This window comes from Penicillium solitum (genome assembly GCF_028829755.1).
Source record: "Penicillium solitum strain IBT 25940 chromosome Unknown utg000005l_segment0_segment0, whole genome shotgun sequence".
Taxonomy (NCBI): domain Eukaryota; kingdom Fungi; phylum Ascomycota; class Eurotiomycetes; order Eurotiales; family Aspergillaceae; genus Penicillium; species Penicillium solitum.
Window position 1 is genome coordinate 2,064,825 of NW_027072125.1, and position 27,545 is coordinate 2,092,369.

The 27,545-nt window shown below is 49.1% G+C and overlaps 10 protein-coding genes across 10 annotated transcripts; 5 read left to right on the forward strand and 5 right to left on the reverse strand.

Moving 5' to 3' along the window:
• Positions 1-73: 73 nt before the first annotated feature.
• Positions 74-1,740, reverse strand: N7455_008409 (glycoside hydrolase family 12 protein). Its single transcript, XM_040959061.2, has 4 exons — positions 1,132-1,740; positions 1,006-1,064; positions 524-939; positions 74-457 (listed from the first exon to the last, which is right to left on the reverse strand). Exons 1-4 carry the CDS (start codon positions 1,415-1,417, stop codon positions 214-216), a joined length of 1,005 nt encoding a protein of 334 aa, XP_040810578.1. The 5' UTR covers positions 1,418-1,740; the 3' UTR covers positions 74-213.
• A 616-nt stretch (positions 1,741-2,356) lies between these two features.
• N7455_008410 (glycosyltransferase family 2 protein) lies at positions 2,357-4,754 on the forward strand (the record flags this gene model as incomplete). Its single annotated transcript, XM_040959065.2, has 3 exons — positions 2,357-2,629; positions 2,703-3,422; positions 3,487-4,754. 3 exons carry the CDS (start codon positions 2,357-2,359, stop codon positions 4,738-4,740), a joined length of 2,247 nt encoding a protein of 748 aa, XP_040810493.2. The 3' UTR covers positions 4,741-4,754.
• A 1,545-nt stretch (positions 4,755-6,299) lies between these two features.
• Positions 6,300-7,689, forward strand: N7455_008411 (RHO alpha subunit C-terminal catalytic domain-containing protein). The gene is made up of 2 exons (XM_040958978.2): positions 6,300-7,006; positions 7,068-7,689. The coding sequence occupies exons 1-2, from the start codon at positions 6,342-6,344 to the stop codon at positions 7,531-7,533; spliced, it is 1,131 nt and encodes a 376-aa protein (XP_040810605.1). The 5' UTR covers positions 6,300-6,341; the 3' UTR covers positions 7,534-7,689.
• Positions 7,690-7,777: 88 nt separating this feature from the next.
• N7455_008412 (uncharacterized protein) lies at positions 7,778-9,001 on the reverse strand (the record flags this gene model as incomplete). The annotated part of the gene is made up of 1 exon (XM_040959005.2): positions 7,778-9,001. One exon carries the CDS (start codon positions 8,999-9,001, stop codon positions 7,778-7,780), a length of 1,224 nt encoding a protein of 407 aa, XP_040810604.2.
• Positions 9,002-10,258: 1,257 nt separating this feature from the next.
• On the forward strand, positions 10,259-11,520 carry N7455_008413 (uncharacterized protein; the record flags this gene model as incomplete). The annotated part of the gene is made up of 2 exons (XM_040959036.2): positions 10,259-10,308; positions 10,359-11,520. 2 exons carry the CDS (start codon positions 10,259-10,261, stop codon positions 11,518-11,520), a joined length of 1,212 nt encoding a protein of 403 aa, XP_040810590.2.
• A 128-nt stretch (positions 11,521-11,648) lies between these two features.
• N7455_008414 (putative anaphase-promoting complex subunit Apc5) lies at positions 11,649-14,270 on the reverse strand (the record flags this gene model as incomplete). The annotated part of the gene is made up of 7 exons (XM_040959009.2): positions 11,649-12,369; positions 12,424-12,560; positions 12,620-12,726; positions 12,777-12,900; positions 12,950-13,364; positions 13,419-13,512; positions 13,562-14,270. The coding sequence occupies 7 exons, from the start codon at positions 14,268-14,270 to the stop codon at positions 11,649-11,651; spliced, it is 2,307 nt and encodes a 768-aa protein (XP_040810551.2).
• Positions 14,271-14,456: 186 nt separating this feature from the next.
• Positions 14,457-15,530, forward strand: N7455_008415 (phosphoribosylaminoimidazolesuccinocarboxamide synthase; the record flags this gene model as incomplete). The annotated part of the gene is made up of 3 exons (XM_040958982.2): positions 14,457-14,606; positions 14,680-15,055; positions 15,151-15,530. 3 exons carry the CDS (start codon positions 14,457-14,459, stop codon positions 15,528-15,530), a joined length of 906 nt encoding a protein of 301 aa, XP_040810586.1.
• Positions 15,531-15,716: 186 nt separating this feature from the next.
• N7455_008416 (CIA30 family protein) lies at positions 15,717-16,907 on the reverse strand (the record flags this gene model as incomplete). The annotated part of the gene is made up of 3 exons (XM_040958955.2): positions 15,717-16,435; positions 16,545-16,778; positions 16,829-16,907. 3 exons carry the CDS (start codon positions 16,905-16,907, stop codon positions 15,717-15,719), a joined length of 1,032 nt encoding a protein of 343 aa, XP_040810497.1.
• Positions 16,908-17,881: 974 nt separating this feature from the next.
• N7455_008417 (uncharacterized protein) lies at positions 17,882-20,821 on the forward strand (the record flags this gene model as incomplete). The annotated part of the gene is made up of 5 exons (XM_040958976.2): positions 17,882-18,204; positions 18,255-18,390; positions 18,473-18,563; positions 18,702-18,886; positions 18,941-20,821. 5 exons carry the CDS (start codon positions 17,882-17,884, stop codon positions 20,819-20,821), a joined length of 2,616 nt encoding a protein of 871 aa, XP_040810528.2.
• Positions 20,822-21,669: 848 nt separating this feature from the next.
• On the reverse strand, positions 21,670-26,672 carry N7455_008418 (mediator of RNA polymerase II transcription subunit 12; the record flags this gene model as incomplete). The annotated part of the gene is made up of 6 exons (XM_040959056.2): positions 21,670-24,061; positions 24,122-24,423; positions 24,475-25,110; positions 25,171-25,375; positions 25,432-26,029; positions 26,090-26,672. The coding sequence occupies 6 exons, from the start codon at positions 26,670-26,672 to the stop codon at positions 21,670-21,672; spliced, it is 4,716 nt and encodes a 1,571-aa protein (XP_040810576.2).
• Between the last annotated feature and the right edge of the window lie 873 nt (positions 26,673-27,545).

Sequence of the window (27,545 nt, forward strand, 5' to 3'; positions counted from 1 at the left end):
ATTTTCAGGGGTTGAAGGCTTGGCAAATAATTGACTAGGCCCGGAGTAACCCGAGCTTAAGTATCGAACTTAAGTATCAAAGATAAGACAATGAAGATGAAATTTGAGAACTGACATGACGTGTAACGCTTGATGTGTGGTGACGTGAATATGTGAATAGAAAATGCCGGAAAATACATGCTCATAATCATACAATATACTTATACTCCATCCTCAGCTCTTGATGTCGATCTTGTACTGCTCGGCTGAGAATGTGACATTTTTGTCCACGGAGTAGGCTTCTGTTCCGAAACTGAGACTGCCAAGGTAGTCGTCCTTAGCCGGGTAGGAACTTCCTTCCAAGTTGTACAGATCGGTAATGAGAGGGTAAATGTCTCCAGTGAACTTCTCGACGATCGTTTCCGGGACCCAGGACAAAACATACTGTCCGTTGTCATTTTTACCCTCGTAAAGTGTGCTGATGAAAATGAATGTTAGCGTATGCAGGGATGTCAGTTACAAACAAGTTTAACTCTCAACTCACAATGTCGTTCCTCCCACGGTCCTGTTGATTCCTGGGTTCCCCCATCCATGAGGCTGGGCCTCCTCGTTTGACATCCAGAACCAAACCATGACCTCGAATTTCGCCTGAGTTCCATTCAGGGCTTTGTCGGAATCGGTGTCCAAGAACATATCAATTGCGACGTTTGTGGCAAGGTTTGCGTCTGCCAACGCTTGTACATCTGTTGACGCGGCAGCGGTGTCACCCAGTCCATATGTCCAATGCAGGTCAAGATACAACTCTGAGATCTTATCCATCTCCTTCGGCAACACATCGTCGACGCGAATATTTGGGTATCCGTGGACAGGCGCAGTCTGAGGGCCAGGGTCGAATTGCCAGGTGATGGAGAACTCGGGAGCAGTCTGGGCTGCATAAGTCTGGTTGACCAACGTTGTGACCTAAGTTAAGATGCCACATTAGTAGGCCCTCATGAAAAGTATAGATGGGTCATGTTCAATGCATACATTCATGCACAGGCCGTTTCCTGTCGAAGTCTTTGTCACACCCCATTGATTGGGGTTCACTATAGTCTCGGTTAGTCTTTGTTCAGGGGTCAACAGCACCTGGGCTGGTAGTTCGAGGTTACTTACGGGTGTATTGCTCGGTCTTTGACGGTGGGGATATTCCCCAAGACAGTTCGCAGTATTGGGTGTTCTGCACGCCGTTGTTCGTGACAGTGTCATGACCGCTGCCACCGCCAGTGCTGTCGCTGCTGCTGCCGGAGTCGGTGCCATCGTTATTGTCCCCCCCGGTGAATAGAGGCTTCTGACCCGTAGCGGCTCGGTGGGCGTCAATTCCCATAAGAGCCCCAACGCTTCCCCCGACTGGGATGGCCACCAGGACCGCATTGACGATCAGCCCTATTCCAAAGACCATGATCAAACGTAAGTGGTATAAAGCAAAGAAATCAACGATAGTGAGCGAGTGAAAATGATAAGCAACTCGAAGATGGGGGAAAAAAGAAAGAAAAAAAAGAAAAACGACTAGCAAGTTGAACAGCGAATAGCAAAGGCGAAATCTCGGTATCACATCCCACACAATATGTGGATGGGCGGATGGGTGGATTCGGGGAGATGCATCGGGTTAGTATGTTTAGGACGATCGGATTGGAACTAAGCGTTGACCACACAAGTCTTGTTGATAAGAACGGGGTTCTCTGAGTGGGGGTCCTTTTTTGAAAGGTTAGCGTGGTAATGGTGTGCTCATGTACGGGAAGTACAACGTATGCAGCTGAGCCAATACGAGAATTCAGGTACAGATCAGGTACGGGAACCACATCATGTACCCGATGGGGAACCTTCACTTATTAGTATATTATGATATATTATGATTGGTCCGATTAGGTGGCAATTTAATAGAACCTTGGAAAATAAAAATGGAAACTTTGTAATATTACAAAAATATACTAAAATAAAATAAAATAAATAGAAACAAGACAAGACCCGCTTGCTGCAACCAGAAAATACTAACCAAATCAGAGACATTGCGTAAGAAACCACTGTTGAAAGTGAAACATTACGTTGAAAAAAATTGAGAAAAACATGGGAAAAATCTATTTTTGCTCGCGACTATCCAAAAACGGTCATGCACCCTCGGTCCTTGGCCGCACTAGCCTCAGGGCTTAACCATCTGGTCCCTTTGAGATCGCCGGTACCGTACGCTAAAATACTCTAGGAATGTGAGACTTTTCTCTTCCATCCTTCCATTCCAGCTCTTTGGGCTGATCACACTCGTTTTCAACGTACACTCAACGTTTTCAATATCCCACATTCCTCATCTTTTGACTTGACATAATCTATAACCTTTCGTCTCGAGATGGACAAACGATATGGTCCTGACGATCAGGACGAAAAGGTTGAGCTGAATACCTATCGAAGCGGCTTACATCCAAACAACAGCTTTGAACATCCAGAGCCTTTCTCACCCTCACCAGTCTCTCCAAGACCTCTTACTCCAATCAGACCGGGTCATTTCCCTACCGATGAGTACGGCCAGCCTGTTTGGCTTCAACCCACCGCTCGAATGTCGGGTCACTCTGATTGGGACTCGCGGACGCCGTATGACTCCCGGTCGGCTTCGCCAACTTTAGTTAGTACCGGTCTTTTCTTTGTGCTCTTTATTCTCGGTATAGATCACGGCCTAACAAGTTCCTCCCGTATAGTACCAAAACAATGGAGTCCAGGAAAGTCACCAGAGTCTAGCTCCCCTGGTGACCTCACCTGCTCCTCCAGCATTTGAAAAGGATTGGGTGAAATCCGGATCCATTGCTCGCATTCACGACCGCGATGATGCCGAAACATGGAAAGGGTGGAAGAGATGGGTGTTTTTCCTGGTACCATTTCTCACATTGGCCAACACCGGAATCTACTTGTTCTACCTTGGTCTGAGAATCTTCTGCATTATTATGGCTCAAAGGATTGCCCATGTCTCATACGCTGGAGCTTGGGTCTTTGTGGCCATCGAAATTACTGTTGCAATCCCCTCCCTCATGCACAACTGCTGGACTATGATGGCTTTGAAGAAGAGAGGCCGTGCCAAGCTAAGATTGACCGGTAATGAATGTCCTACGGTGGATGTGTTTATCACTTGCTGTGGAGAGGACGACGATGTTGTTATCGATACCGTCCGTGGTGCGTGTGACCAGGACTACCCCCGCGACCAGATGAGGATCATCATTCTAGATGACGCCAAGTCCGCCAGCCTTGAGGCAGCCTGCAACGAACTCGCCGTGAATCACCCCAATGTCATTTACATGGCTCGTGAAAAGATCCCTGGAAAGCCCCACCACTTCAAGGCAGGTAACCTGAACTACGGTCTGGATCAAGTCAACCTTTTGCCTGGAGGCGCCGGCCAGTTCATGGCCGCCCTGGATGCTGATATGGTAAATTACAAATACCCAGTCTACATTGAAAATTGAAATTTGTGTACTGACTGACAATCTGCAGATTCCCGAACAAGACTGGCTTCGCGCGATCCTTCCCCACTTATTGGTGGATCCCAAAATGGCCCTTGCATGCCCGCCGCAGCTTTTCTACAACACCCCTGCATCCGATCCGCTTGCCCAGAGTCTGGATTTCTTCGTGCATGTTATTGAGCCGATCAAGGATGCACTCGGTGTGGCTTGGTGTACTGGATCCGGTTACGTTGTTCGACGCGAGGCTCTCGAAGAGATTGGCAACTTCCCGCTTGGTTCTTTGGCTGAAGATGTCGCGACCTCCACACTCATGCTTGGCAGAGGATGGAGAACCGCATACATTCACGAGGCTCTTCAATTTGGTACCGTGCCGGAAGACTTTGGTGGACATCTCAAGCAGCGTACGCGATGGGCAATTGGAACCGTCGACACCGCTGTCAAGCTGAAGTTCTGCCTCTGGGGTGATGCCGTTCGAGAGATGACCTTTGCTCAGCGTTTCTCTGGCTTCCTCTACGCAACCCTCAGTGTCTACACCCTCCTGCTGACCCTTTCCCTCTTTGCCATCCCGATCATCCTCTTGTGGGGCAAGCGTCTGGTCGCCTTCGCGACTGAAGAGCAACTCCGCTGGCTGATCTGGTCCTGCTTCGCCGCAACCATCTCCAACCGTCTCTGCGAGATGGCCCTGTTCATCCCGGCCGGCTACCATACAGGTCAACGAGGCTCCCGCTATCAACTTTGGATGTCGCCCTACATCGCTCTTTGCATTGTGCGCTCCTTCTTCCTGCCCACCTGGTTGGGTGGTCAAACCCAAGCCTTCAAGCCAACGGGTTCTCTGGGCTCCGCTCTGAACGAGCGCGACCCAAAGAGGTCTAAGAACATGTTCGTCCGTCTGCGCGTGATCCTGCTCAACTACATGGCCAGCTTCCATGTTGCCTTCGTCTACGTCACCCTCGTCGGAGTCGTCATCTCCTCTTACCGCTGCTTCGCCCAGAACTCTGGCTTCAGAGATATCATCATCTGCCTCATCACTCACGCTTTCTGGCCCCCGCTCACCTTCCTTTTCATCTGTACTTCGCTGTGGACCCCGGTCTCCTATGCGATCGACCCGCCCAGGATGCCAGAGCGTGAGGAACTTTTGACCCGCGACCCTAAGACTGGTGTCGCGCACCCGACCAAGAAGAGTAAAAAGATCGCCTTCGGTGGCCAGGCCGCTTGGTTCGAGCTCGAATATACGGTTGCCACCGTAGCCACGATTTTGGTGTTCATTTACTCGTTTATGTTCTAATTATGATTTCCCGACATGCGACTTTTTGGAAATCTGTCTGTATAGCTAACGTGTCACATGCTTCAATTGCAAGCCTTTGTTTTTTTATCTCGCGCGTTATATGTATCTACACCTTGGAGAGTGGCGTTAAGCTTTTGTGACTTTGCGGTGTACCATCTACGACTGCATATTGCATCTTTGTTATACGGAGTACATAAAAAATACATATGTTGATCGACTCCATAAAAAAATGACCTATCGCTGGGGCTGTGTTTATTCTGTAAATAGTCGGTGATCATTCGATCTCCTTTCAGCCAATCATTCTAAGCGCTGATTTAATACCGGACCGATGCGGGTGCGTTACCTGGGTTATCTAAATTACCTACATACGTACGGAGTATGTATGCAGTACATAAGTATGTATTTATATTAATTCTGCATTGAGACCTGATAACCCCCCATTTGCCGTGTCTACGTAGGTTTGCCTTGCTGTATTGCTTATCTAGTGCATTGATCGCCAATGTATTCTGACCTGGCGCTTTTATCGGACATGTTTTTTCGACCTCTGATGGGAACTATCAGGATCACCGCTGTTTTGCTGACGTTGCTTGGACTAGTGCTCATGCAGCACGGGACATATTCTCGAAAGCTTGACGCGAACTGACTCATCGTGTTTTTCGAAGTCGAGACACGTAGCGACTTGGAATTCATATTCATTAATATAATATTAATATTAGAGACAAGGATTCGTTACTAGCTCACACGTTAGCCCTCCAGACTGGCTCTTTGTTGGTCTCGACCCCCCTCATTGCCGAAATACGCCACTGGCGGATATTCTTGGAGGTTCAAATGTTTCTCCCTGAAACATCCTTTTCATTGGCAACTGAATCCTTTCTCTTTCTGAATCTTTGCAAATCAAGTAGGTTCAGTCGATGAACTTCTGTTTTGATCATGCAACAAAATGGTGAACGATGTTTACCTCCGAAAATGTCGCAAAAGCAAAAGGATCTCAACCCCTGCTTCTAGTGACTACTGCAACATAGTCTGGTGCCGGCGGTTCCGGAAATGAATCTACCTTGCCATGGCCAGTGGTTTATGAAAGGTCCTGCGATACTCGTACTTATGGACGCTCTCCCCATACCCCGGTTTTCCAGCCCCGTCATATTGGCAAACACTTCCATTTAAGGTATGTGTAAACCGCCGGCGTGGGTCGGATTTACCCCGAACCGTTGACGGTTCGGGGCTTTATCAGCTGCCCGTCTTGCCACATCAGACTCCTTTCAATGAGAGAAGTGTTTGATAGGCTTCAAGCCACTCGGTCCGGTTTATAGTTTTCCGGTCACCTGATCGGTGTTCAGGTATATCGCCCACCAGAAATGGCAATCTGAACTCAATCAGTCTCCAACTATGTCACCGGACTCGGTTTCGAAAGGTCGAGATCCGGTTTATACTTCGGAGAGATTGTTCCAAGCCCCGTGGTTTGTGAGTTGACTGCGATTGTGGTGGCTATTTAGAAGCGTAGACGTCGCCGTGTTCAAATTTAGTCCATAGCAACTTCAAAAGTGCAACTATCATTATTACCTATTCAATTACAAAGATATATCATCAAATTTGTATTCACAATGTCCTTCTTGAGGAACTTCTTCGGTACATCCGCTGTCCCAGCGAAGGATGAAAAGAAGCCCATCCGTGCTCTACCCGCTTCTTGGTACACATCCCAGGATATGTACGAGCTTGAACGCCGATCTATCTTCTCCCGCAAATGGCTCCTTACTACACACAAGCACCGCGTCCCCAACACCGGTGACTGTGTCCGCTACGACGCCGCCGGCTACGAGTTCATCGTCGCCAAAGACAACAATGGAAACATCACTGCTTTCCACAGCAACGATCTCTTCCCCGCGCATGTGCACATTGACCGAAATGGATTCGTCTGGGTGAATCTGGACGCCAGCGAGACCCCCGAAGTTGCCTGGAAAGACGACTTCGAGGGCGTCGACGAGCAGCCCCGGTTCGAGCACTACAACTTCGAGGAATATAACTTCGATCACACATGGGATATGGAGGGCGAGTTCAACTGGAAGATCCTAGCCGATAACTACAATGAGTGCTATCACTGCCAAGTCGCTCACCCCGATATCCCCACCATCGCAGACCTCAACTCCTACTATGTCAACACAAAGGCCGGCCACATCCAACACTACGGTGCCCCGCGACCTGACCAGATCGAGAAGGGATTCCGGATAGCAACTACCTATTTCTGGCCTAATGCCTCTTTCAATATCTCGTGAGTATATAATATCCTTCTCCGCAGATTCTATCAAAAGACTAACATTGAACCTCCTTAGTCCCAACTTCTTCTTCATGCAGCGATTCACTCCTACCAGCCCGACGCAATGTGTGATGCGCTATGAAGTCTACCGTCACAAGGACGCCACTGACGAGGCCTTCAATCTCATCAGCGACATGTACAAACGAATCATGTCTGAGGACAAGTACCTGTGTGTACACTCGCAGAAGAACCTCAACGCTGGTGTCTTCGTCAACGGCCAGCTTCATCCCGAGATGGAGAAGGGTCCACTTCACTTCCAGAAAACTGTACGCGAAGTCGTCACAGAACACCACGCCAAAGAAGAGGCTGCGGGTCACCAAATTTGGCCTGCGAAGCACGATCTTCCTGCGGAGGTTGCTGTCAGCCAGGATCAAGAGAATGTCGCTCTCCGTACAGGTGGGCACAACTATAGTGTCGAGGTCGACACTTTCAAGGACGCCATGGGTTCCGGTCTCTCTACGGTAACGGCAATTGCTGTGTAGGGCTGGTGATGAGTCGGGAAGAGATAACACGATTTACGATATAGTTTGATATTGCGTTCCGTTTTAGCATGTGATGATAATTATTAAGAAATTGGTTTGCTTATGCGGAGTTTAGCCTTGACAGAATGAATTACTTGTTTTATTTTCTTCAACATACTATGTCCTAAATCAAGTCTGTCTGGCTGATAATTATATTCATATATACATACTTGCCCCTCGCCCCCACAGGAAAGGTAACGAACAATCACTCAGCCCAGTCAACAAGGAACTCATCCAGCAAATCATAATTAGCCCTTTCCCTCTCCCTCCGTCCCCGCAGAAGATCAGCAGCAATATCAAACTTAGGCTCAGGACTAGAACCACCCTCCCTCTCCGGCGACGAAGCACGACTCGAAACATCCAACCGTCGAACAACATTGGTCTTTCTCACTTCACCACCCTCAGCCACAGGCTTGATATTAGGTATCTCAGACTCGAAATCTCCCAAATCAATCTCGATCCCAGGCTGTCTCTTCGTGTTATGTACTCCACTCCCATGATCTGATCCCAAGACAGTTTCCGCACTGAGCAGAGACGAACCACGCCCAGCAGCCATCCTGGGATACTGATATGGCTCATGCAATGACACCGGCGACACAGATCTCGTCGTGCGACTATCACTATGATCAATCGAATCAAAGCTCCGCGGCGACCACGGCAATCTCTGTTCAAGCGAATCATCCTGCACGCGATGTCTACGAGCAGCACGCATATATCCCCTCGTCGGGTCACGGGAACATTCCCGATGCTGACATCCATCTGTCAACAACTCCGTGAGAAGGACATTTAACTGCGCCAAGCGCTTGACTTGTCTGGTAGGGATGGCGTCTTCGGCATACTGGGTCAATTTCCTCTTACGGGACATTCGTGCGCCCATTCCCATGCCCATTCCTTGTGTCTGCGGTTGCATCTGCTCGGGTAATTCTCTTGCATCTCTCAGCCCGCGAGATTCAAACCTCGGCGACTGCCCAGCTTCCATTTTCAATGCTTCTTCCTCATCATAGGCGATAGCGGGCTTGAACCCGATGCCATGGTCGATGAGGACCTGGTTGAGATAGTTGACGCGACTTTCGAGAAAGGCTACGTAGCTGCGTGGTACTTCTTGTTTGGTGAGGGGGTCGTAGCCCACGCAGCGGACTTGAGCTTTTTCGCATGACTCACAGCGAGGCAGGCGCTGGTCGCAGCGGTGTTTGCGGAGACGACATCTGTTGCAGGCGGAGACGCTGCGGAATGGAGGGGCTGGGGGTTCAGTGGTTGTTTGGTTGTTTGGTTTGGGTTTTGGGGTTGGGGTTGGGTTTTGGTCTGATGTGAGTGGTGGGGAGGTTGGGAGGTTTTTGCGGTTGGTTTTTATTGAGCTTTTGGAGTTGGGGAGGGGACTCCGTTTGGTTTCTAGGGAGGATGATGAGGTTGGGGATGGGTGTTTCAACATGGTGTGTAGGTGAGTTTAGTTATGGATGGAGGTGAGTTTATGAAGTAAATGAAAGATAATATTTTAATGGCTACATAGTCCGACTTGTATAGATTAGTATAAGTTTTATACTGAACTCCGAAAATATGACATTCACTATGTTTTGATACTTCGAATTCCGGGTTTTATCCCGAAACCTTGTTCTCTCGTGCGGGCACCGGAACACTGACCTAACTCCGAATAGGTGGGGCGGGTTTATATAGATGTCCCCATAGGATAAAAGAGGTAAAAGAGGTTGATATCTAGAAAGTTATCAACGATATAGCTATATACAGCTGTAAATATAAACACAACTCATTGATTCTCTACTACTCCACCTCACTTGGAACTTCTATATAGTGTAAATTCTACCAAGTACAAGACCTTCTCGGCCGAATGCGGAAACGCTTGAAATAGGGCTGTGGAGCGACGGATACGAATGGAGGACACCCCCACGCTAGAAGTACAAAAATCGCACGCAATCAGACAATTCTTCAAAGTAATCTCGGCTAAACACGGCCAAGCATATCAAAGAGTGTGAGATTAATAAAGGCAATTCATCTACTAAAGTTTGGCAAGGACCTCTGTCCCATTGCTTCGGAACTACGGCAAATAGTGTGTCTCGCCTATCTTACATTATCGGTCTCTTGTTTGGAGTTCCAGTCTGATATGCGTACTAGAACAGGAACTACAAACGGATTAATCCCAGGGATAATGTTGAATATATATCCGTGGATTCACGGGCTTTTACAACGGGTGCAACATCAATTGAATAGACATCGCTGTACTCCGTACGGAGTACCTCTAGATAGATTTCCCCTCTCATTCGAAAGTTTAATATAAGCTTCCGTAGATGGTGTGGGGGTATGTGCATATAACCTCTTCTTTGCCGATCTCTTCACTCTTCCACGTTAATTTGTCAATCAAGTCGAGTCAGAACTAGGTGCAAAAGCTCACAGGCGTCTGTTTTGAAATGCAGTCTACACCAAAAAAAACAAAAAAAAACTGAAACTATGCCAAATCGACCGAACTGAGACACATCAGCAATTCAGATCGAGAGATGATTTGTGTACAGCATAGTAGCCACCCGGGCAACTAGGTAACAGTGACCCGTAGCCAACCCCCTCACCATACTTTTTTTTTTTTTTTTCCTTTTTCTAACTTCCTCAATCTCAATCACTGGAGTCTGCCCTTCTTTATCCATGATAATTCCGATAAATCCAAATGACTCCGGAACAAATGGACGAGAAGCTCACATCCCTTACCAGATATTCTGCCGCAGACAGACAGTACGATGATCCACCAACAAACTAGCTGACAAGCAAACTAAATCAAACAGATCCGGATCTCCCCGTCTAACTCTTACTTTCGAAGCAAAACCAGAGCTTGATCCCGTTTATACAGATTCCTACTCTTTGACCTTCAAGATTACACGGGATTCAGATGATCCACAAAAGGAACCATGCATCATCCATTGGGACCCCGTCGAAGATGGATTTAGCCAGTCGGGTATAATAATACTCCACCATGAATCCAACGAGGAGCTACGACCCATCCAGGTCGAGCCCAGCCAGTTACCCGCAAAACAGTTCCACCCACGAGATGTACCCGCATCAGATCCATGCTTCAAGCAACTTACCCCAGGCGACACCGTTTCCTGGGAGATGGCCTTGCCATCTGTCTACTTTGATTCATTCATTGAAGACCACTTGTACGAAATCTTCTGGCCAGGTGGTCAAATTTCTTTATGGGACTGGGGAACATTAGTAGAACATAATGACCAACTCGTCCCAAAGTTCCCTGCGATGGTACTACCTGGCGGACAACATCAGTCACTTGAAATCATCAATATCGAAAGTGACATAGAAGATGATATAGCATCGGGCCCTTCGCCAAGACCCCTTTCACCATCTGCCAGGGTGAGCGACGCCCCGGTCTTCAGTGTCAGTGTCGCTGGGCCCGCTAGGCTATCGATGAAAGACCGCAATGTATCAGGGGGACTTTGCTATCCAGTCACTGTTACCGTCACATATAATGCAGCTCCTGATCCATTGGAGGAAAAACCGGTTATCTTTCATACATTCATTTTCAAGGATATAGATAACCGCAATAATGGATTCCGGCTCTATGTTGGAGGAAAGGACGGATGGAGACCGCATGAACTTAATGGTTTACTCACACACCACCTTTACCGATTCTGCTTTCCAGACCCGTTCCATGTAGGTCATAGCCAGGATCGTTTCCGGACACTAAGGCCGGGTGAATCGTGCTCGCTCACGAGGGAAGTGAGTGATTTCCCGAAGAATGCAGCGCCTGGTGATGTATTCCGGTATGGGTATAAGGGAGGCAAACTTGACTGGTGGGATTGGGGCAATTTTGGAGATCATGAAGATACTGTGGTGTGGATTTATGGAGGGGTCACGGATCCGAAAGATAATGAAGGCAGGCCTGGGATTATGATTCCGGCTAGTAACTTGATCGAGTTCACGATAGTTGAGTGAGATGATAGCAAACCGAGAGAGGACAGAATATATCATCATCATACTGTAACCCTATTAAACAGTCATCTTCTTATATTACGACAATCAGACAATTTTTGTAAGTGTATATTATTGTTTCTGGGAGGTATTCATGTTTCAGTTCGTAGTCTCCGCAGATCCAGATACTTGGCAGCATAATCATTAGCCAGTACCGGATCACCCGTAAGATGCATAACAGTAGCCTTCTTAGCCATCATCTCCGTCTGGCCCTTGATATCCTCGATTTCCTCGAAATGATCATACGCCGAATCAATATACCCAAGAGCACGGTTAATGTACTCTTTTCTCGCAGACGTCGAGTCCCGCCCCTGCAAGCTCCACAACTCACCCGCCATGCCCATGTTTGCGTCCACGAGAAGTGAATACGCCTGCGCGATGAGGCTGTAGTTCTCTGACTCCAGGACCTGGGGCATGACGCTCTCGACTAGTTCGCCCGTGGCTTCGAATTCACGGAGACTCAGTAACACTGTGGCTAGTGTGCAGATGGCTTCCCAGAGGTCGGCGAGGACTTTCGAGCGATGCGCGATGCTGGCTGCGCGCATGGCGAGAGAGAAGCCACGTTGCGGTTGGCCGGATTTGCCGAGGATTTGTGCTTTTAGACAGAGTAGCTTGATTTGGGAGTGGATGTCGAAGTTCTCTGGTTGCATGGAGTGCGCGGCTTGCTCAACCATCCTCAGGGCGCGACCGTAGTCGCCTTGGCGCATGGTGAATTCTATTGAATAGAAGGCTAGAAGCATGCGCATGTCGAAGTCTCGGAGTTGTACTGCTTGGAGTTGGGATAGAATGTGTTCGACGGCCACTTTGTCGTCGCTGTAGGTTGTTAAAAATGGATATGTAAGAAGTAATATAGTCGGGGGTACTTACCGACAAATTTGTCGCCGCAATTGCAGTAGCCCTGAAAAATAAGTCCAGGCGTTGTTGTATCTGAAAGATCGGAGCTTCTCTGGGTCGATCTTATTCATCCGTGTGAATGCCTCCTTGTAATTGCCTTTCTGTGCTAACTGTAGATAATGAATTAGCATTTCTGTTATACACTTCCAGAGGAAGCCAGCTGACATACTATTTGGCAATTTCGGAATGTGATCTTGACAAAGTCATCATGAGGTTGGCCCTCCGAATAGCACTCGCGGAATATCTCGGTATTCAGCCAAGCAAGGTGAGTAGCTCCTGTTAGCTGTATTAGCGCCATCGCAATTACTACACACTTAGTATCATACCTATCCTGGCGTACATGGAGCCCTGCAATAGCATGTATGCACCTGTGGGAGTCGTCATGCCCTTTGTCACATTGACGTGGGATGCTCGCACGAAGGATTCGGCAATTGATGCAAGACTCTCTCCCTGTTTGTCATTAGCATTCACTTCGTCAAAAGGAAACAAGAATCCTTACTTGCTGCATCTCTAACTTAGCTTCGCTGAGTAATGTGGTACTCATCAGAGACCACATGTCAGTCTCCTTGGACTTGGCCTTGAGGAAAGCGAGGCCCTCTTTTTCGTTACCCAGCATACCACTGTTCTGAACTTCCCGCATCTGCTCTGGGAAGGCTTTGCCAAAGTGATACAACCAGCTCATGCAGAAGTTCAGGCAGTTCATATCGTGGGACTCGCGAGCAATTGCTACGGCCTCTTGCACGGCTGAGATAGCTTCGCTGAAACACTCAAAATCCGCTTGCATGATAGCCAGGTTCAGAAGAGCGAATTGATATGCGCTTCGGTCGAGATTCGCGTGCATGGTGTAGTCGAAGTAGCGGTGCAGATTGTCAAATGCTGAGGTATAGTCTCCAGCCCTCCAGGCGTCAAGATATCTGGCATTTTGTCAATAACAATGTACATTGATAATAATGCATACAATAACGTACTCCAGGTAGTACATCATTACTGGGACTGAAGCCTCTGAGGTCATGATGCGTTTCAGCTGAGCCCTCATTCCATCCGGAACTCTGCCTCCCATCCCTGTGTCCGTTAGCACATGGGCGTGACAAACCGGAAAAGAATAGCATACTTTGCAGTTCGCTGACTTGGAACTCGATCAGTCGCTCTGCATCTTTGACGCTGACCTCTGCCTCCCCATCCTCATCATCTTCGATGTTACCATACACCACCTGTGAAAGGTGGCTAGTTGAATCCAGTCCTAGATCGCGTAGATTAACATCAACGGCGATTTCCTCAGCCTCGCGATGTCTGCGACTCCAGTAGCTGTAAGTGGGTAGACGGTATTTGACAAATCCCGTCCAGAGCTTCACGGAGTCGTGAAACTGTAGCCGCGTATATTCAAGATAAGCTCTCCGTACGAACGCGCCAAGCGGCGAACTCCTGGACAGGCGCATGCGATCATCCTCCACTGGTGCAATCCCATTATCCCTATCATGGATCAACTCCTCGCGCGATTTAGCCAGGAGCGATGGGATAACCTCGCCGAAGAAAGTTTCCAGCGCATCCAGCGAGTCGATGGACCAGAGGTTCTTCAGAAACAAGTCCCAGAGCGTACGCCCAGGAACAGAGGACTCATGGCGAGACAGGCATTCTTCAAGCGCTGAAATTGTCGGCAAGTAATGCTCCTCCCATTGCTTATCGGCGGCATCTAGTGGGAACAGACCCGCTGTGAGGAACGAGAGGACGTCAATAGCAGAAGAATTAGGTACGACGCCTTCAGTGTAGAGTGTGACCAGACACAGCAAAGAGACTCTCCAGGGAGTCAAATAACGCGTCATTTTGCCTTCCCTATGGCTGCCACATCTTGCTGCGTTCTATCAACGGTATTGTTCCAAGGGCGCGCGTGTTGGGGATAATTGATCGACACCTCAGGCCGCAAGGCTGCAATGCGGGACAGCACTCGGGAAAAAAAAGATGACGCATAACTACTTTCCTCCGCAACTCACCAATTGAACAATTTCACAATGGCTCAAGCTCTGACTACCACAGATTTGCAGGGTGCCTTGCCCCTTATTGCCAGAGGCAAGGTCCGCGACCTCTATGAAATCGACGATAAGACCCTCCTCTTCGTTGCGAGCGATCGCATCTCCGCCTACGATGTGATCATGGAGAATGTATACAATTCCCCACACCAACACCACAATTGCCTAAAGACTGCTTGCTAATGCTAGTCCTTCTCCGAAATAGGGTATCCCTAACAAGGGTGTTCTCCTCACCCTCTGCACGCAAACGTGGTTCAAGGCCCTGACAGAGGCAAACCCCTCCCTCCGCACCCACTTCATCACCCTCGACCTCCCACCCCAGATCCCGGAATCCCTCCGCCCAGTCCTGCAGAACCGCAGCATGCAAGTGCGCAAGCTGCGCATTCTCCCCATTGAGGCAATTGTCCGCGGATACATCACCGGTTCCGCATGGAACGAATACAAGAAGTCCGGCACCGTGCATGGAATCAAGGTCCCCGCCGGTCTGCAGGAGAGCCAGGCCTTCCCCGACGGGCCTATCTACACCCCCAGCACAAAGGCAGAGCAGGGCGAGCACGATGAGAATATTCATCCGGATCAGGGTATGTTCTTTTCGTCGAATCTGTTGCCTTGATATATCAGTACCAGATGTATAGTATACACGAGACAAGACCTCCACCTAACACATCACTTACAGCTGTCGCCATTCTGGGTGAACCCTACGCCTCGACTGTTGCCAAGATGGCCGTTGAGCTCTACAAGACAGCACACGAGTACGCTCTCGAGCGTGGTGTGATCATCGCCGATACCAAGTTTGAGTTTGGAGTCGATGAGGAAACTGGTGAGGTTGTTCTGGCTGATGAAGTCCTGACGCCTGACTCCTCCCGTTTCTGGCCTAAGGAATCTTACGCTATCGGTCGCGGCCAGGCTAGCTTCGACAAGCAGTTCCTGCGTGACTGGTTGGTCAGTGAGGGTCTCAAGGGTAAGGAGGGTGTGCGCATGCCTGATGATATTGCCCTTAAGACGGCGGAGAAGTACCAGGAGGCTTGGGAGAAGATCACTGGTGGTAAGATCTAGAGTGAGGTATACGGTTAAGCCCGCTATATTGAGGGATATATATGATTCACAAGTGTAGATTTTTGTGTTTGTTATGATTGATTCGAGACGAGAATGAAATTCAAGTATCATGTTCAATGGTTGGCTCACCATGGAGGCAGCAGCAGGGATTATTATACACATATATGGCTCTGTCTTGTCCTACCTTTACTCCTCCCACTCAGACTTCAAGCCCTTGAGACCCTTCTTATTTGAATCCCGCTCCTGCTGCTTGCTCTCTTGCTTGATGGACTTCTTGGGCGTATCAGTCCAACCAGAGCTAGCACCCTCATCAAGAGGCAGCGCATTATCACCACAAATACGTCGCTCCTCTTCAATCTCCGCCTCACTGATGCCATTGGTCGCCCAGATCTTATGAATGCGTAGATCAAAGGGACCCTCAACACGGTCGGTGAGACCAATACCAATACTCTTAACACGCTGCCGAGTCAAAGAGGTCTGGGGTTCAATGACAAAGCCGTGATTCGTGCGCACAAACGAGTTAAATGGCAAGAGGACAGTCTCCCATCCATCTGAGCCAGACGTCGTTGTACTGGTAGAGGTAGAAATGATCGTCGATTCAGGTGGGACGTCTGAAAGCGCGGCGGGCAGGCCAGTAGGATATAACTCCTCAACGGCATCGGGTGAGTCTGCCTGGAAGTCATAGTCTTCCTGCGAGTTTGGTGTATCACGCAGGCGGTGGTGTCGCGTGTATAGTCTGTGTTGGTGGATATCCGTCTCAACGACCGCGTCTGTCTGCACGTTGACCGTGTACCGGCGGCCGTCGGACTTGATGCGCAGGGCAAGATACGCGTAGGGATCAACATCCCAGAAGAGCCGACCGAAGAGCCAGAAGCCTCGGTCTTGGTTGCGGAACGCGGCGTAGCCTGGTTTGCGGATATTAGTTGTTTTCTTTTTTTTTCTTTTTCATTTTCTATTTTCGTGTTCTAGGCCACTTGGATGTGTCACTACTTAGGTGGCGGGTAGCAAACGTACCGGTTCTTTCGACGCGCCAGTTGTCAGGGAGCTTAGTTGAAATGTTACCGTGGAAGCGCGCATGCGAGGGAGTATTTGAAGAAGGTTCAGCTGGTTCGTAGTCTAGGCTGGCTGTGCTAAAGCCTCCTACTGCGCGGTCGGCCATGGTTTTGCATCCTGTAACGGTGCCTTCGTCTTCGAAATTCAGGAGTGTATAAGGTTTGGTCGGGGTATGGAGGGCTTCTGTATTCCAAGCTGCGGCAAATTAGTTAAGCTGCAAGACTGACGACATTGACACAACTTACCGATCTTTGATAATCGGCCGAACTCATCGGCGCTGCGTTTGAAGAATCCGCCTTGGGCTAGACGTCGAGTTGGAAACATATTGTAATTGTAATTGAGGATCTCGGGATAGGGAGAAGTCCAGATTCATCTGGAGTTGGAGTTGCTTGATATCAGTCGCTTCCGAGGTGGCGTGAACGGGATCGATAAGATAAGTGTTTGGGATGTTTGATCTCTCCTCTCTCTCTCTTCTCTCTTCTCTTTATGCCCTAACTTCCTTTTATACTTCATTTTCCATTGTTCTTATAACATACTTATACCCTTGGGAAGCTGTTCTACATCTTTCAATAATATACACGTCATTATGTTGCGACTTTACTTTCCAGAGACTCGGGATTTGGTATTCAGAATTCAGAATTCAAGATTCACGCTAAATGCACAAGCCAACATCTTGAAGATTTGATCTTCCTTTGTCCCTATTGAGCTTAGTACTGTATCAAATGCCATGCATTTGCCGATAGCTGACGACATTCTGATCCTCAGGAATATCTCATATACTTCGCCCGGCCGACACCTGAATTGGTATGACGCGTATTCCCTTTTTCAGAGGGAGATCCAGACTTCATGGCCAACTTTATCTGAAGGCTCATGGACAAGATGCGCTATAAACCTTTTCATGAGGGTCCAGCTCCAATCAGTTTTCTTGATGTCCGATTTTGAACCAGTGGTTTGATGGTCCCCTGGACTACAGAGCCCTGGGTAAGGCTTGATTCTGAGTCAAGACCGCTCCATACTAGTACTATGAAGGCTCCCCGGAAATATACCGTGGTTAGCTTCAAATGTACTTGTCCATGCTGGGAAATCCCAGCCCTGGAAAGCGGATATTTCGATTTTTATCCGAATATGGCGACGGAGATGGTTTTCATAGAGAATATCCCACGTAGTTATCTCAATACCTCATCCTCTTCTCTCTCTTTTTTTTCCATACATCTATACCACGCTCGTTTACCGCAGTTGAACCATTCGTTTACCGCAGTACAAACACTTAGTTACTTTCGTTGATTATATATCTCCCAATGTCTCCAATGGTGATTCATTACGTCGAACGAAACGGCTCTGATCCTAGTATCACTAGGCATAGTGCCCCGGAGCCTACTATCCGCAGGCTAGATGACCATGAACATACAGCTTCGGAATCTAGTTCTTCTGGATCTAGTAGCTCGAAGCCTAGTACCCCAGAACAAACTGATGCCAAGCCAGTCAAGCCAGCCGACGGAAAGAAGCCGGGAGGGGCAGACACGCCGGTATACGTCCCGCGTGCGGATCGACTGAATCAAACTCCCAGCAAGGGAAATGCACAGGGCCTCTTTCTTCCGGATTGTTGTGTTTTTGTGGGAAAGTAGGTATTCCCCAGTCTTATTTGATACCATCTATATTGACTCTGAATAGCCTTTCCATCAAGGTTTCTCCTGAAAAGTTGGAAGAAGATCTTACAGATATGATCTCTACATTTGGCCGGTGTCATGTTAAGATCAAACTGTCACAGGGGTTGAAGAAATTACCTGTTGGCTTTGTACAGTTTGAAGTGGGTGCTCTTTTATATATATATCCTATGATATATATATAAGATATATACTGTGTATAGCATATACTAACATACTAAATAGGACACCAAAGCAGCAAATGCTGCATTGAAACAAAATGGAAATCTGATGCTCCATAATCGAGTGTTGAGATTGGAATCATCTAAGGCCAGACGTAAGTTTCCTGTGGATTTTGCTGTTGGACCCTTCATCTCATGTCTCTGCCTTTGCACTTTGCACTTTGCACCTTCACACTTTCTCACCTTCTCACCTTCTCATCTTCATACCTTCTCACACTTTCCTTTTTACTTAGGAACTGCCAACTTCGGTTATCTCTCGGATGCTCCTATCGAAAAATCTGAAGTCCTTGCAGCCCTGAAGGGACGTGGTAGCCTCGAGGGGATTAGTATTGAACACTTCGTCAACCAAGACGGAGTCAAGTCCACCTTTGGCGTTGTCACTTTCGCATACCCCGACGATTACGCAGATGCTCTCCAGGTAAGTCGATTGTCCAATTTTGCTCCGACTCTACTGACCACTTGATAATTCTAGCATTTCCACAACAACCCCGATTACTATATGACCAGATCCAGTATGGACCCCAACAACGACAACCAGCTTCCTCAGGATTACCCTCCTGCAGGACACAGGCCGTCTAATCAACCTCCCCCAAACCGTGGTAACCAGCAGCGATACAACAATGGCCGCAGATCCTTCCATCGTCCATGGCTCAGCGGCAGCAACAACAACAACAACAACAGAGGCGGGTTCCGAAATGCTCCTGGTCCTGCCCCCAGAAACCAAAACGCACCCTTTGCAAATCATGGCCACAGTCAAAGCTTCAATAGTCAAGGCCATTCGCCTCACGGCTCTTTCCATCAGAACTACCCCAGTGGCCAGGGTTTCCCTCAGAACAACTTCAACCAGGGCTATCCCAACCCCAACTTCAATCAAAACTTCCCGGGCAACTTCCACCCGAACTATCAGGGCAACAACTTCCCCCAGAACTACCCCAATCAAAACCTCGTAGCTGCGGGTGCCTTTCCCAATCCCCCTGTTATGTTCAGCCAAATGCAAATGCATGAACACCCACCCCCGCCATATCACGCGGAGTACACTGCTATGCCAACCCCAGGGTTTCCTGTGTTCTTGGGCAATCAACCATACCAACCTCCTAATACTCTTCCTCCAATCATCACTCAGGCCCAGCCTGTTGCTGCTCCTGTTGCTGCTTCTGTTCCCGGTCGCCGACGGCTGCCCCCTCGTCCCGACTGTCCCTTGATTGTCTCCAGCCAGCCGCAGTTTGACACCGAACATCACAGGCAACTCTACTATGAGCCATATCCCACTGAGGAACCCGTCGCAAATATGCAGCCAGGTTGGGCCGGTTACCCAGGTGCCTGTTTCGTGCAGCCTGACTACAACCAGCCCTACCCGCCCAACCCATACCCCTGCAGTCGCCAATCTAGCATGGAAAGTCAGCAGAACACCAACTCGCCGCCCAGAGCCAACGAATCCGAGTCAACCTTGACGCAGACTAAAGCCCAGACCCCCGACACGGAGAGAGGTCGCCAACTAGTTCGGCCACACCACTCCAACACCGATGGAGGCTGTGACATGGTTCCAGTGTCTGCTCCTGCTAAAACCCAGAGTGACCCCGTCTCCATGCAAGCTCTGGATGGTTCCCCGGGAAAGATTAACACGGCATATTCTAGAAAGTGCGCTGATGTTCAAATTGAGCCCGCTGCACCTGTGGAAGAGCCTGAGCCTACCGAGTCTGAGAACCAACCCACGGAACCTGAGATCGAGTCCAACCCGCCTCAGACCGAATCCACCTGTGCTCCAACTCACGATGAAACAAAAGAAGAGTTGATTGATGAAACCAAGCCACCATTGAAAATCGACATCAAGCATGAAGAAAGCGCTGGGTCCTCTTCTGAAGCCGGCCCCAAAACACCAGACACCGAGGAGTCTCGGGAAAGCGCTAAACTTCAGACTCCAACCAAAGATGACGCACTGAAATCAGGCGATACCAATACCCCTGACACTGTCGAGACCCTCAAGGTAGTCGACAAGGACACCCCGGACAAAGGCAAGTCCCGGGAAGTGGCCACACCTACTCCAACCAAGAGTGGCGGCAGAAGACTTGAGCCCGCAGTGCCACAGGACAAATACCAACTGGCCCGCTATGCTTTCCAGCATCGCAAACCCCTCAAGAAAAAGTACCAACCCAAGACCGACACCGGCAAGACAGTTGAGCAGTACACCCGTGAGGTGAATGCGCAGCGCGCCTCAGCCGACCCAGACTCGCGTGTCCCTGAACATCTCTTGCAAGAGGCCATCCAAGAGCTCGAGAATGAGCGCAGGGATAATATTCGGAAGAGCCGAGGACTCGGACCCAGTATGGACAGTGGTACTTCTTCAAAGAAGTAGGTTTGACACTGACACATGATTGAAATGGGGATGAAGGAAGTTATCCGGTTTGATTTGCTTGCTATGACGGGGCGTTTTATTCTTATCTTTTTCTTTCTTTTGTTCCAAACTGGTTTTATGGTCTGGCGATTCTTTATTCGAATCTGTGTATCTGCTTTTCAGAGAAAAGAAGAAACACCAAAAAAAGAAGAGCATGTATATTACGATGAACATGCTCGATTCAATTATCAAATTTCAATTTTTATTCTGCAACCTTGCTTATTCCTATCTGTAATCCAATATCAATATTAGTTCCTAACAGTGGTATTCTTGGTTCAAGTGCCATAAATCACCTACCATAAACTGTCCTGAAGTATGAGATATAAAAGATAAAGAATGAAGTAGCTCATCGATAATAATATGATCTGATCTGATCTGATGTGATTGACAACCCCGCTCATGTAAACGCCGAGACCGAAAGCCGGTTTATATGTACAAAATGCTTCTCGATGCCAGGTTGCATGCCATAGATACCGAAACCGAATGCCAGTGGGGGATAGTAATGCACGCCGAACAAAAAGGAAAGGAACGCAGGAAGAAAAAAAAAAAAGGCAAATTCCCATATGCAAACGCTCATGGTTAAATAGATGTGGGAATCGTAGGGATAGATGGTATGCTTGTGATGGTGTTATGAGGTAGAGGTGAGAATTGGGAAGTGATCGGATATGAAGGAGATAACGCTGGGGATAAAAGAACTGGAGCCGAGGGAGAAATATGACGAGAAAGATACATATAGGTAAGGGGAAGAAGGGTCGGAAGTATGTATAGGAGTGTGACCTCTCCCAAGGAATTAGTGATTAGCTTGATCGTCAAGCTCTCACACGTCTAGCATCGAAAAAGCCTAGATTGACAGCTGTATCATTGATGCCCAGGAACGGCGCCGCATCCTCAAGTAGCTCCCAAGGACGGACTGGATAGGGACCGATAACACGACCGCGATGTTGAAGACGAAGTCGGTTGGCCATGGAGTTCGAGTCGGGCGATGCGGTAGATGGTCCCGACGCTGCTGTGACAGACTGCTGCGCTGTGGACGATCCAACCATAGAGAAGAGAGCAGGTGTGGATGTTGGGGTTGACCCCGATGCTGCTGGAGAGGGGGCCGAGGCTTGCTGGGCATTTGCAGGGTATTGGTCTGAGATTGGGCCTAGGAGGTAGAGGAAGCGAGAGTCGTTCTGGAATGGAACAAAAGATGGGCATTTCTCTTTCAGGAACCGTGCGCACTGGTGGCGGACTTCGTCTGGGAATATGTCGATTAACGAGGCAGCCACGTCTAGGGCGTGGGTCTGCAGGAGGATTCCTGGACAGGGACGGAATCCTTCAGTTGGGGTCGGGTGGGGGAAGTAATCGGCTGCAGGGAATAGACGAAGGACATCTCCAGGCAGACGCGAGAGTGCAATGCAGAATATTGATGTCAGAAGTCGGAGCTGCTCGTGCAGAGGATTGATCTTGAGAGCTGGGGGCGGTTGGGAGAATGCAGATCGATGGAGGACGATGATCCTCAGCAAAGCAGAGAACCAAAATGCAAGAGCACGCTCGCATTTTGAACGATCTGTGTTGGCCACACCCTTGGCGAGTGTACTGTTGTGTATGGTGATGATCTTGTGGAGAAGGGAATCCATCTTTTCCACGAGCACCGGAGCGACAGATGGGGCTCCAGAATCGGGGATGCTGCTCGCAAGCTCTTCGATAATGGTAAGATACATTTTGGCAGTTTCCAATGATCCCAGCTTGTCAGGCGAATCGGGAATATCACCTATTGGCTCTTCAAGCAATGGGATGGAGAAAAACTCCTTCTCCGCACGTTCTCGGATTTGGCGTACGGCGTCCGGGCTCATCAGTGCAACTAGGTCAACCCAGTGAAGTCTGTGAGCACGACAGTCTGATACGGCAGTTTTGAACATGGCATCAACAATATTGGTTCGGTCTTCAGATCCCGAGTCTGCATGGAATAGAACTTGGAGCTTCAACTGGCAAAATGGGAGTGAGAAGTCGTCGGTCATACAGGCAAGTTTTTCGACCTTTGAGAGGACTGAGCTGCCGTCGGACTGTGACTCAATGCCTAATAAAAGGTCAAGCGCTTTCTGGACAATACTCAAAGCGGCTGGATATTGGTCCATGAGCTTTTGCATGCCATTCTGTGCCGCACATTCGGGGTGTCGCACAAGAAGATCACGTAACAGCATGACTATAGAGCGCTCCGTCTCGGTGTGTCCAGTGGAAGAGCTCCCGGCATTGGAAGATGCGGCGTCGCAAACAATTTTGAGCGCTTCCTCAGAGTTCTTATTGAGAAATTCCTGTTGTGCCAACTGGAACCGATATGACACCAAATCAAAGGACTTGCTATCTTCGTCACCAGAGACAAGAAGTTGGACAAGATCAGCAGGCAGTTGGGCTGCATTGGGAACCGTTACTGGCTTGGAGAGTGTGAGTTTCTTTGCAAGGGCCAAAAAAGCTCTGATAGTAACACATCCCACACCAATCAGCGGCGGTAGAATTCGCAGCAAGGTGGTACGTTCAGGAGATCGCAAATGACCACAGACCCAACGGGCAAGAATGCCATCGAAATGCTTTGGATGGAAAGACCTGAGCTGTGCAAGGTAACGACAGGTATCGTTTGCTGACAGGTTTGCATGGCCATCATCAGACTCTAAATGCTTTATGAGTGTGTTGAAAATCGCATCCAGAGTGGGCTCATCCATGACATTTCCTGATTGCAAAAGCTGATCTAGCTTCTCTCGGAAGAAGGGATCGACGCCACCAAAACCATCTGGAATGTGGTCAGAGACTGGAGAAGATGCGGCCATGATTGCCTTGTTCTCCATGCGAGAGAGATCCTGGCGAAGAATGGACACAGTGTTGAGATCACTCGGGATGCGTAAACCAAGTTCGATCAGAGAGAATATCAGGTCAAGACTCGGCATGCCAAACCTCTTAATGCCGGCGTAGGCATCAATGAGTCTCCGGAATAGATCGGTTGTGGCACCAATCACGCAAAGGGAGTCGAAATGGCAGTTTGTGGTATCTGCAACTGAGGCGAGAACGGTGCTATCACCACAGCTAGATGCAAACTTCAACACATCTGCTAACATTGAAATGTCGCCGAATGATTCAAGAGCATCACGAACGATATAAAACTCCGAGGGAGTTAGCGCAGACACCACAGAGGCAATGCCAACGGGAAATGCTCCTCTGTTAGTTGACCTATAAGCGAGTTAGTAAGGACAGGTGACGGGCTAAAGAGAGAAAGGTGTAAATGCTTACTCTGCGCTCCGGTTGTGTTCCACAATTGCTCTGCGTAACCACTGGCCAACCTCGGCTTTGACAGCCCAAGGCAAGTTTGGTGGTAATGAGTCTAATGCCATTGATGTAGATTCATGGACGCCGAAAATTCCGGGTAGACGTTGACTGATGATTTCTTTCACGCTGTCGATAGCTGCGTTCTCTTCCGAGGGGGAGAGCCCAGTACGGGTTAACAGAGTGCTCCGCAAGTTCCCAACGTGTTCTGGAAGACGGGCAACAGGTAGTTGCGCTATCAATCCGATATCAATTGGTAGGTCCTTCACCTACACATCGGTTAGTGATCAGAAGGGTTTGGTATGTAAATTCAATCTTACCTTGCGCTCCTCGGCTGAAGATGATCCATTGGTAACGCCACGCGCCATGAGCCACTGGAGATAGCGGCCAACTGAGAATGTCTGTGACCTGACAAGTTCAGAGACGACATGGTAGATTTGATCCATGTTGAGCTTTTGATTGGTTTGTCCACGGGAGAGAAAGGCCAGTATGTGACTGTCGATATCAACGCCGGCCGATTTCCATTTGCGGAGCAGACGAACACCAATGTAAACACGGCAGAGACCGTGGCGGAAGGGTGTAGAGAGCCATTCCAATAACTTGAAAACCAAAACAGCTTTGTCGTCAAAAGCGTCGAGATAGCCAAAGACAGAAGAGAGATCCTGAGCGGAGTGTATGGAGTCGAGAAGTCGGACGATGCGTTGATGGGGTGAGCGTTGAGTCGTCTGTTTCGAGTGTCTAGGACGTTGCACTCGCGCATTGCGTTCTGCTAGACTCTGGAAAAGAGCTTTCTCTGCCTCATTGCCCAAATCAAGAGCAGATGACACCTGTTGTTGATATGTCCCCCAAGAATTTGGAAGTATCATCGAGGAGGTATGGTCGAGAACAAGCTTTTTGATAAAGCGAGAAAGACGGTCGATAAGAGGTTGAAGTTGGGTTAATTTAGCTTCAGTTGCCTATTACTAGCTGTCAGTATTGACTACACCTACAAAGTAATTAGTGCAAGTTGAACACACCTGTCGCACTTTTTGGAGCAGCAGCTCAGCTAATCGTCGTCCCCTTCGCCGATATCGCATAATGCTATTCCAGTATATGCCAAGCATCAAAAGCCAGACTGGAATTGTGCCGATAGAAGCAGCCTCGAAGGATGACAAAAACCATTCAAGGAAATGGTCGTGATCCAGTAAGTTTTCTGAGAATAAACGAGCAGTCAACCCGACTCTAGAGTTAAAGGTTAGCATGCTGCTCACAATTGACGGCAATCCCCGAGCACGTACGCATATGTCACCTTCGCCTTCCAATCCGAGGACTTGGGGGCAGCAAACACCCCTTCAACAAATTGCTGTACATTTGTCGTCCAGTCTCGGACCCATTTCGCCTCTAGCCCAACAGCCAAAGCCCCACTGGTGCCTTTTCGCTTGAACGCACGGATTTCATTCGCGCCCACACATTTTGCCAACCAGACAGCACGTGCAATCGGAATCCATTTACCAAGGCACTGGTCCAGGAGGATCTTGCCGCGGATACCGTGGGGAATGGTTCGGCTCAACCTTCGCAGCGGAACAGACGAGTTGGCGAGATCTCGAAGCCACGCCTCGCGCTTGTTGTCGGTGAGCGTAACTCGAGGTGGCGGTTTGAAGGTTGACGGAGCGTGAATAGTGTTGTGACTTTGTCGTTTCTCCAACGCCGCGGCGAAGACGGACGAAAGCATTTGCAACCCTGTGCGATTCTTGAGCTGCGCATATAATGCCGGACGTGCGGTATTCGATTCATTCTGGGAGACCTGTGTGCGGTCATAATATCCTTGTTTCGCGGTTTGCTCACTCAGGACGTCCTCCGGGTGGTTTCCGGTCCATGGAGCGAAATCGGCGGGTTCTAAAACAGGTGATTAGTCTCAATAGCTACAATGCAGGAATCCGGGGGGTGTTCACTTACTTTGACCTTTGTAGACCGGAGCGACGGAAGGGATCTCAATGCGATACGGGGTCGTTTGTACAGCCCCGACTGGGGAGCTTTCCCTCGACTTCACGACACCGCTCCCCTCCGGTTCGGCCACGAAATTGTTCATCCAAGGTTGGGCCGGCAACGGAGGCGGGGATGGGGGCTTAGATCCGGCAGCGCCATCGGCCCGGTTCTCATTGCTGGGAAGTTCCGACACGACAGCCTGGAAGGACCAAGCTGGACGGCCGCGCCAGGAGACTGCAGGTCGCGAAATTGCACTTCCGGGCGTACTCCTCGTTTCTCCCCCCGCCGCGCCAGTCTCCGATGTATGGGATGCACTCGGAACATCCAATCTGGGTCGTTTGGGGGGCGGTTCTCTATCTTGCGACTCCGGACCGCCTGCGGTCAGGTCAACGACGACGGGTTGTCGAATTGGCGGCTGGGGTAGTGAGGCTGACCTGTCGGGCTGGTCATATTGTCCCAACATCTGCGCATTATCAACCCGTCCGGGACCGCCATTGAAGGTCCGCAGAGGGTGGCCCCACGATTGGCCGCCGGCAGAGGAATGGGGGATCATCTTAGGCTCATGATGTATCCAAAGGATGGAGTATTCGGGTCATTCAGGCGACGTGTAATTTCGAGGGATTCAAGTCAATATTTGAAATTTGAATTATGAAGGTGAAGGCGCGGAATTAAGTGAAAGTTGGCGGGTTGACAGGGTGAGCTGATGGGGAATCGGGGAACGGCCAACTCGGGTATCTGGGTATCTGCGGTGTTCTGGGTGTTCTGGGTGTCTGGGTGTTTTGAGTATTCGGGGAAAACACCAATCTTAATTAAATGAGATGAATGAGATGAATGGCGTTACACAAAAGAAGTAAGTACAACCTTGAATACTCCGTAGATAATAACAATATAATAATATAACAATATAATAATGTACAGAGTATTCCCAGAAAGTTCAATGATCGACTTTGTTCACATCGGGGGCACTTTAATCATATGATTTGGTAATGTAATGGGAGTAATGGGCTGACAATACCAGATCTCTTGACAATATGACAATCTCGCAATATCCCGGGTTTATTTGCCCTTTCCAAGTCCGAATCTTTACATAATAATCAGTGTGGATTTACTCCGTACAGCTCTTCTTGCTTATATCGTCTCAGCTCCTCTTAATCCGTCGGCTCCCGGAAATGCTCCCCATCTGGTGATAGGTCTCCTCGGCAAGAAGTCTTAGCCGCGCGGAATTATTCTTTGTTCCCAATGTGGAAGAGTACTTGGGGATTCCCCAATCCAATCCAAGACTACGTACCCATCACCTGTTACACAGTCTAGAGGTCCAAGAGCGCAACGGGCCGTTCCCATTCTCTCTCAGCATAATCCCCGAGGGTGTCCAAATGGCTTATCGCCGGACCTTGATGAGTCCACATTCCGCAAAGCACGTATCGGG